Source organism: Ptychodera flava, chromosome 19 (genome assembly GCF_041260155.1).
Source record: "Ptychodera flava strain L36383 chromosome 19, AS_Pfla_20210202, whole genome shotgun sequence".
NCBI classification, from domain to species: Eukaryota; Metazoa; Hemichordata; class Enteropneusta; family Ptychoderidae; genus Ptychodera; species Ptychodera flava.
Genome location: NC_091946.1, coordinates 29,228,359 through 29,238,024, shown reverse-complemented (window position 1 = coordinate 29,238,024; position 9,666 = coordinate 29,228,359). Strand labels below are relative to the sequence as shown.

General features: G+C 36.9%; 1 protein-coding gene across 2 annotated transcripts; it reads left to right on the top strand.

Annotated features, from left to right (window-relative positions):
• Positions 1 to 2,993: 2,993 nt before the first annotated feature.
• On the top strand, positions 2,994 to 5,534 carry LOC139119180 (uncharacterized). 2 transcript variants are annotated; one of them, XM_070682845.1, is made up of 3 exons: positions 3,002 to 3,068; positions 4,017 to 4,077; positions 4,699 to 5,534. In XM_070682845.1, exon 3 carries the CDS (start codon positions 4,707 to 4,709, stop codon positions 5,514 to 5,516), a length of 810 nt encoding a protein of 269 aa, XP_070538946.1. In that variant the 5' UTR covers positions 3,002 to 3,068; positions 4,017 to 4,077; positions 4,699 to 4,706; the 3' UTR covers positions 5,517 to 5,534. The 2 variants fall into 2 exon arrangements, with proteins under 2 accessions (XP_070538945.1, XP_070538946.1); XM_070682844.1 differs by lacking the exon at positions 4,017 to 4,077 and having other exon boundaries at positions 2,994 to 3,068.
• Positions 5,535 to 9,666: the final 4,132 nt, after the last annotated feature.

The following is a 9,666-nucleotide window of genomic DNA, read 5'->3' as shown; positions in this document are numbered from 1 at the left end:
CGATTAGGGCTATAGTCGTAAATTTTTGATAGCAGAGTTGTTGTTGAAGTAATGTTTTCGAACGGGATAAGAAATCAAGTTTTGCAATTTTTTTTTGCTTGTTTCAATAATTTCATCATTGCCGAAATATGAAATTTCCAATCTCTTAAAATTAAAATATTGCATAAATCTGTGATTTGGCCTCCAAGTGAATCAGAGGTGATTGTTTGGCGCTACCACAGCATTCAACATTATAAATTAAAAAAGACGATTCTAGTCCTTTTGATTGCGCTTAAGTCATACACTTATGGAACCGTCAGTGCTTAACTGACCACCAGACATAGACATTGAAGCACATTGGCCCTCTGAAAAAGAAATATGGTGATATGGTCGACGAAGATCATGTACTTTTTTCGACCACGGAATCGTTAAAGCTTTTCGAGATTTCATTGAACTCAAGGGTTTACCCATCGACGTATTAGTCCCCCTTTGTGCTGATATTAGTAGTGTTGGACTAAATGGTTCCCTTGAGGGCCAATCAGAGCATGGAAAAGAGGATCGACGGCGTCGGATCGTGTTCGAAATGTTCAACTCGGGTTTGTTCGAATGCCAGTATTAGGCTGGCTCACGAGCTCAGGAGAGAGGTCGGATGCTAAAAATAAACTATGGCGGTGAAATGTATAAATTAGCAATAGAGGCTGAACTTGCATGCTGTTTTCTCATGATTATATATGTACCGTATGTATCGATAGGGGGACAAAGTCAGGGGACCTACAGCATGTTTGCGCATGTGCCTAGGTTTATAAATACAGAAAAATATTGCGGTCCTTGTGCAAACAGTTTCGCTGACTGCGCTAGGTCCGTTGAGGAAACCACCATACAAAATAAAGACCAACGCCGCTGAGTTTGGCCTCTCAGGCACAGAAGACCGTGATCATCCCCTTAATACGTGTATGTAGCTTTATGGCCTTTCAAGATCATTGGCACGAAAAAATAATGCTAGGCTACTTTTTGCTATTTTTGTTCAGCCTTAACCTTATCGCATCATGTTGTTCTATATAATATGAAATGTACAAATAAAATCTGCGACGTTGATACATAAACTTTCGTAAAACGTTAACTAATTACGGTTGTTCTTTTTTAATTGTCTGTGATGAAAGATACTGACAAAAATCGGACAGAAGAACAATCTTGCTATGCTTGAAGCGTGTTTTTTGTAACACCTACTTTACACTGAGAACTAGATGGTTTATTGCTAACATGTCTTAAGCAACACTTTCCCGGAGGGGCGTGGCTAAATCGATCACACATATGGGAACTCATAATTGATACAAACTTGACTGATTTATCAATACTTATTTATTGATTTCTACAGAGAGTGGTTGGAGAAGAGATTACGCCGTGAAGTTGAACCGGTTGTCTTTTTCAACCCTTTGATTGTCCTTCCTCCTGAAGAAGGCGAGAACGTTCATTATGCCTCGCATTTGAAATGATTGTATCCCTGTAGGACCATGACTGACTCTGAAGATCCGATATTTCAAATAATTCACATATGTCTAAATCATTTTTATCGGCCCTGGGAAAAGCTAAACGAACAAAGTGAGAAATATATCATTGCTTTATCTTTCCCTCTTCATGCTGCATAAATTAAATAGATTAAATTCCTTAAGGGGGCGCTGCATCCAACTCAACATATTTTGCTCAAAATTACTTTTTTTCAAATATTCATTCAATTTAATTAATTTGTTAACCGAAGATTAAAACATTAGTTTGGTTCACCTTTTAGCTGGTCAAGCAGTTGTAAGTTGCGTGATAAAGAAGTGTTAATTTATGCACATGTATGGCATCTCTTTTCTCCCAATTTAAAGATTTTCAACTCCACTCTGAGTCAAATTTTCTGAAATTTTCATATTATGTTCTTTAAATGCTGTATAACAAAGCAACTATTTTATTTGGCAATGAAGTTCTTACATTTTGAATAACAGGCATTTTAATTTTTCTAATCATGTTTTTAATCACTTTTTGAGTGTCAGTCTTTCAACCCATGCTATTTTAGAATTAGGATATATAAGATGCAAATTAAAATGTTTTTTTTCTACATATACTCTTGTTTTCAAGTGAAATATTATATTTCCGAATAGTATCGTTTTTGACTGAAATTGACTTTAGTCATTAATACCAAAATTGAGTTTTTTTACCCCAAAGATACACAACTCCATCCTTCGATTAAACTATTGCTACCATACTAAACTTTAGAGTCTCTGCTTTTTGAAAATATAATAGTATGAGGGGCTTTCCTTGTCATCTTAGATGAGAAATATTCCCTTGAAAAAAAACCTGTGTAACATTCAGAACACTTGAGATCTTTACCTTATACATGACAAAAGTTGCCATATTTATGCTTATATTGATCTCTTGCAATGTTTGGTTTTATTGTATTTCGTGTAATATATCATCTAGGAATAGCGCTCCCCATCTTTCTTGATCTGGTCATGTTACTTAGTTCAGTCTGTATGACCCCTAGCCTACAATCGCGCCCACGGCTGTTTTCCCTGGCTTTGCAATATTTTTTCTTGGGTTTTCCCTTTGTTTCGTTTTTACTTTTGCTTCATCATTCATGGCAAGCAAGCGGTGGACCGCCACTTTTCTGGGCTACCACAGTCGCTACAGAGAATATGGGGCTAATAGTCTTTCCGCTTTGTACCTAACCATTGCACAAGTGGTGACTGTGATTCATACCAATAAGATGCAATATTTTATAAATAAATTCTAATGTGCGTATTTTTATACAAGAATATGGTGTGTCGATTAACGAGCACTGCCGATGGCGCCAGAATCGACAATAAGGTCGGGGGGCTGTGCACTTTAAAGACCATTTTACGTTATGCAATTGAATTTAAATGTTGACTGTCTTTATGTAACCATAGAGTAGAAAGACTCTTTCTTTCTTCCTCCATTATGTAACAGCCAACTGAAGCGCACCTTTGTTTCTGGATAATTTGTTATTCAATGAACGCCAATATTGTACAGAACGCTATTATTATCCGTTGCGCTGCTGTAACGTTGGACTTCAGTTCACCAAACCTATAGTAAGTTGTACCATTTTCTTGGGGCACAAAGCTAGTTCACACATAGCCCTGCGTACGATGTTGTGTGTTCCCGGCGTTATACGGCTTCGTTGCTGTGTGTTCCCGATGTGGTGGGAGGCCTTATAATGCCGGGAACACACAGCATCGTACGCAGGGCTATCTGGCCATAAAAGCGTTGACTAAGGGATCATTCATTTTTACGGGGGAGGGGGATCGGTGGAACTTAAGCGACTAATGAAATGTAAAAAGGGACCCCTTCCAAATCAAATTTCTAAAATTTGAACCCCCCCAATTCATCAATTGTATATATTTATATAAATTTATATTTATATAAAATTTATATTTGTAAAATGTGACCCCCCCAAAAAAAAATCATCAGGTTTGATTCATAAACCCTTCGCACCCTTCTCAGGATCATATATTGACCCAGATAATACACTTCAAATTTTAGTTTTGCCACATTTGCACATTTGCAACAATTAAAGCAACCGTCCAGCCATTGTTACAGAGATCATTCGCTTTGATGTCAACTTGATTAGTATTATATAACTTATACGTTTTGCCTTTTACATTGTGGCCGACATGAATATTCATGAGGGACGCCTTCACAAAGAAGAGGGGAATGCTACGGAGATCATTCACTTTGACAATACAGATAAACAACAACAACAACAACAACAACAACAAAGACCTACCATTTATTAGCACTTCTACAATCACCTTTTCTGGCATGAAACACTGCAAGTCATTAACTTACTCTACATTGTGAACAGTTGGTCGTGAGAAACTCGTATCTCGGTCTCACACTTGTTCAACAAATGACATTTAGGTAGTTTCGGGGGACGTACACTTAGATTTTAGCAGAGGGTAATAAAATGGCGACATTCGAATACTTAGGGGAAACAATTTAAATTTGGTGATTTTTTTAGATTTAATTTATATTTTCAGATTTTGTATGCATGCTTTTCCCAGTCGATATTCATGTGAACGTTGGAATTATTCAAAGCAGGTAGGAGTATTAAGCACCTATAACCTGATTTTTATTCAGGCTATAGTGCCCATTTAGGGAGCATTCGTTTTTCACGGGGAGGGGAGGGGGTCGGTGGAACTTGAGCGACAAATGAAATGTAAAAAGCCACCCCCCCTCCAAATGAAATTTCTAAAATTCGACCCTCCCCCAAATTCATCAATTGTCAAATGTGACCCCAAAGAAAATTTCATCAGATTTGTTTCATTAACCCTTCGCATCGTACAGCCCTTGGCTGAAAAAGTAGGCCCTTCAAAAGTGTATGCAAGAAAAAGAGTTACCTACCCCAATTTTCATGCACAAAAAACAGCGACCCTCCCCAGATGTCACAGTCCGTATCAATAATATATTAATTGACGTATAATTTTCCATTTGAACTTTGAACTTTCAAAGAATCCTTTTTGAACTTTACAAATAATCACTGGGTGAAATTCAAATATCATATTGGTTTTTCAGATCTGCTCTTTCAAATATGATATTCTGGTCACGTACATTTACATCAATTGTCAAACTTTTTTAAAGCACAGGTTAAACACCTGTGCTTTAAAATAGTTTGACATTAGATCATGAATGGTAGACTTAAAATCACTCTTTTTCTTTCAGAATGTAAAATGAATCCTTCCGAGGATACGATTACCAGGGCCTATTTGTGGACTGCTTTAAGATCTTGTTCAACAGCGTTCGAACGATCAATACGATCACTAGAGGGCGTCAAAGTGATTCATGAGATTTTCGCTGATGCGGCTTTGTTGGGCGAAGATCGGTCCAGCTCCCTACGCCACGGATTACGGTACCACGTCAAAGATCCCTTGCCAGGGTTTAGGTTCAGCGAGGTTAAGAGCACGCTTGAGGATTCTTTTCCCGGGTATCGAGGTGTCTTCGTCAAGGATATGGCCATCTACATGGTTGCGACAGGGAAAATGGATTATGTTCCTGATGGGTACCGCCATGCATTCCTGATACGTAACCCAATCAAATGTGTCACCTCGCAATATAGAACTTGGTCAAAAGATAACGTTGATAGATTGTTTGAAATCATACCCTCAGAGACCGGATACCGTGAAATGTTGGAGTTGTACCAATACATCAGGGACGTGAAAGGTCAGACACCAATGGTTATCGACGCCGACGATGATCTGCTTCGTGACCCGGCAACCACCATGAAGAAGTTCTGTGATTTCGTTGGGTTCGAATTCAAAGAAAGCATGCTTCACTGGAAACCTGGCCGTCCCAAGGAATGGAGTTGGGACGGTGCCTGGTATGGTACAGTTGCCAGTAGCGCTGGCTTCGTAAGAAATCCTGAAACACAAAGCTCTTCTGAGGTAGAAGATATCTCATTGTATCCAAGCTATGTCCAAGAAGCCATACAAGATACTCAACCTTATTATGAGAAACTCTACAGCTTGAGACCAACGCAATAAAATTTAATATAAAAAGTTGACCACTCCATAGTCGTGTTCATGATTTAGAAGTGTTAGACAAGACTACCGAACCACATCAGTACTTACCAGGTAAAAGACCGACGCTGATATCTGGGCAGGTCGACGTCGTAGGATTAGTCGAAATCATTAACCCACTTTTTTATATTGGAATTCGAAATTTAGAACATGGACGAAGGTTTTAAGAGTAGATATTCGAATTTGCATAACGGCGATGTAATTGTAGATTTGAAGTCATTTGATGTTATTTCACATTCTCGGTACACTTGTTTCAGCCATGGCTGAGAACAGCGTTAATGTCCTGATTTAGTGGTTTTGTGTTACATTTATAATTTCTACGTCCACTTAAAAACTTGGATAACAGATATATATATTGACCATCAGCATGGGACATAATGTCGATGTCTACACAATTTTAAATGAACTAAGAAAAACATAAGAAAATGCCACAGGAGGGGAATGCGCGTACGTAGCGTCCAACCAATTTATTGAAAATTGAAAATTGAAATCACCTTCAAAATGCAATTTTCATTTGAATGAAATAACAACCAATTTTTAATATTCGTTTTTGCAGACAAAATTTTTATTTTGCCGATCTTTTGGTACGGTTTTCGCGGCCAATCAATTCCCAAAAATATTAAACAGCCTTTTGGCATAGAAAGCAACATTTGAAATGTTTCAAATCGAAAATTATTTTTCATTTTTATCTTCGTTGAAAAAAAAACGATTGACGGCCCGTTTTAAATAAAGCTTCTGCTATTTCATTATTAATGAAACATAATTCTGTTTCGCCTTCTTTATATTTTGAATCCGAAAAGCAATTTTCAGTAAACACAAATTAAGCTTTAATCAATTAATTGTGTTTCATTCATAAGATTTGAAGACACAAGTTCGGGTTTACTTTTATTGAACGTTCCTTGTTTCATATTTTGATTTTAATTCATTTTTTAAAAATGATGTTGCCATAATGCGTGTACGTAGCGTCCAACCAATGTATTGAAAATTGAAAATTGAAATCACCTTCAAAATGCAATTTTCATTTGAATGAAATAATAACCAATTTTTAATATTCGTTTTTGCAGACAAAATTTTTATTTTACCGATTTTTTGGTACGGTTTTTGCGGTCAATCATTTCTCAAAAATATGAAAATGCATTTTAGCACAAAAAGCGTTATTTAAATGATTGAAATAGAATTTTATTTTTCATATTCATCTTAATTGAAAATACCAATTGACAGACTTATTTTAATAAAGCTTCTATTATTTGGTTACTAATGAAACATAACTCTGTTTCGCCTTGTTCATATTTTGTATCCGAAATGCAATTATCAGTGAAAACAAAATGAAATTTAATCTATTAATCCTATTTTATTTCTTAAATTTCAAAATCACGTGTTCTGGATTATTTTAAGGAAAGTTGCTTGTTTTCATATTATAATTTGTATCCTAAAATGATGTTTTCATTTTCAACAAAACAAAAAAAATCATTACTAGTATCAAAATATTACCTAATCTTAAAATAAAAAAATAGTACTATTTTCAAGATTCGTAAAATTTATTACGGGACATTGTACGTATTTGATGAAGAACAAAATGAAGAGAAAGGAAACTCTTTGAAATAAAATCATGTCTTACCGATTTAAGAGGAATTTGCAATTTTACTTTGGTGCGTGCGAAAATTAGAAATTGAAAATTGAAAATTGTAAGTTTCAACCTTTTTCATTTTTTTGAAAATGGTCGAAAGACGACTCATTTAAATTGCTGTTCCCGGCCCTCTACCGGCCAGTGGGTGAGCAGCATCAATGTGTACGAGACTTCTGGTTTCCGCAACGCATACTTGTTCCCGCGCTTACTGCAAGTGCTGCGGAAGACTGGCCACCGAAGACGATATAAAGGAAATTGAGGGCAACTCCACACATTAGCCCTACATAGGCTCTACAAAAATTGTTTAGAATTACGATGTGGTGAATAAAAGGATCATTGCATTTATTTTGTGTGGAATACATGGCGAGACACCAGTGAATCGATAGTGCTTTGACCCTAGTCATGTGATCTGGGTCCCCGATAAACCGGCTTGTTGATTGAGTGATTTGTCTTAAGGGGTGGACCATTTGATATCCTGGGGGGGGGGGCTTGGAAATTGGTGGAGAGCCATTATTTTTTTCCCACCTGCTTCACCATGAAATATTTTTTTTCTACAGGGCATATGCTGGCAACTTTTTTTTTCACTTTCCTTCTTCAAGATATATTTTTTTTTTACCAAATTTCGGTGGAATGTTTGTTTGCTTGGTTTTTCACACCCAGTAACAAGATGCTGTTCTATCGCACACAGACTATATTCAAGAAACTAAATAAAGATATGTAAATACATGTACATTTTTGATTCACTTTACAAAAATATCAGTTTATAGATCTTATTTATACCATGGGTAACACACTGAAAATACAAATCAAACAACCTGATTACTGAGTTCTACATTAAGCATTAACAATAACTACAGTGAAAACTTTGCTGAGAACATCACTGGTGTCATCAGAAGAGATGATGGTATCCTACATATATTTGTAAAATCATTTACATTTATGGCATTTATTTGTCAGTGTTGTCCTTACATTTTAAAGTAGCCGGGTAATTTAAGAAAGTAGACTGGGTGACTGCGAGGGAGCGAAGCGACCGAGCGGCGGGTGAGCGTAGCGAACGAGGGGGGAGAGCGCGAGAGGGGGTGTCCCCCTCTCGCAAGGCGAAAAATGAAATTTTGGAGTGGAAATGGTTTTATTCTGGTGGCATCTGAGGTGACATTTACAGACTGAAACAGTACTTTTGTTGTGTGTCTTAGACGTGGCTCACATACAACAAAACAAACAAACATGATTTTGTTTTGTTTGTATTATTTATGACACACTTATGGTTTTATTTGCAGTGAAGATGTAACATTTAATCTTAAATCACCTGCTGTCTGCTCATTTCATTGCCCATTTCCCATTCTTCATTACCACATAGTAGTTTCCCCAAAACCATCAAATTCACACATTCGCTTTTGTTAAGAAAAACATCGGTAAGATAATTCACTATAACAGTGTTCGCATTAACGAATAAAACATACGTATATAGAAAACGCATAACAATGAAAAAATGTGTAGAGAGTCGATCCAATGCGTAATAATATTACGCATTGGATTGAGTCTCTACGCATATTTTCATTGTTATGAGTTTTCTATACGCAAACGATAATAGTAAAATGTTTGCAGGCTGTCTCTCTTCTTGTGGTATTTTGACAAAATCCATACATTCAGATTTACACATTTCTGGAAAACACTGGTGAGCAATTTCAATTTCAGCATACTTCCTCTAATCAGAAGGTCATGTATACTGTACAATTGTTCATATTCAGTTATTGTTCCTCAAGCTTGAAATGGTTTATGCTTTATAAAACTCCAGAGCTACTGCTTGATTTTTATTGATGCTGCAGTGTGCATCGAACAATTGCCAAGATTTTTTTTTTCCGAGTCGCAATGGTCAATAATTGTTTTTCCATCAGCCACTTAAAGCCAGATTTTTTTTTTCGAGCAACTCCACCTGGCATCTTTTTTTTCCCCAAATCTTCCAAGCCCCCCCCCCAGGATATCAAATGGTCCACCCCTAACGGTGTTTCGGAACCGAAAATGGGGTTCCTCCATCAGTCGCTCTCTTGTTTTGTATCCCCTCCGCTTGGTTGTGTGATAGAGTCATCTTCGTCCTCGAGGAGGAGAAGCCAGATTCGTTATTGAGAGAGTTCAGAGAGTTAGCCACTCTATTGACTGACCATAGTGAGCGATCCGGTGTGTGGTGTCATATTATAATTAACATGACCCAGCATCGACCGAAGTTTCTAGACGCTTATAAGGATTTTGTTTTAGGGCATATTTTGAGCGTTGCTAGTGCTCGTTATGTTAACAGTAAATGTGTTCTAATCATTGGTCACAGTTCAGCGTGTGGCGTCGCTTAATTTCATGTATTTCACAAAATCTGCGCACTGATCTCTCGCTTAATCCTGACAGATTATGATCAGGAAACAAGTCTTTTAAAGTACATGATATCTGTCAGGATTAAGCGAGAGATCAGTGCGCAGATTTTGTGAAATACATGAAATT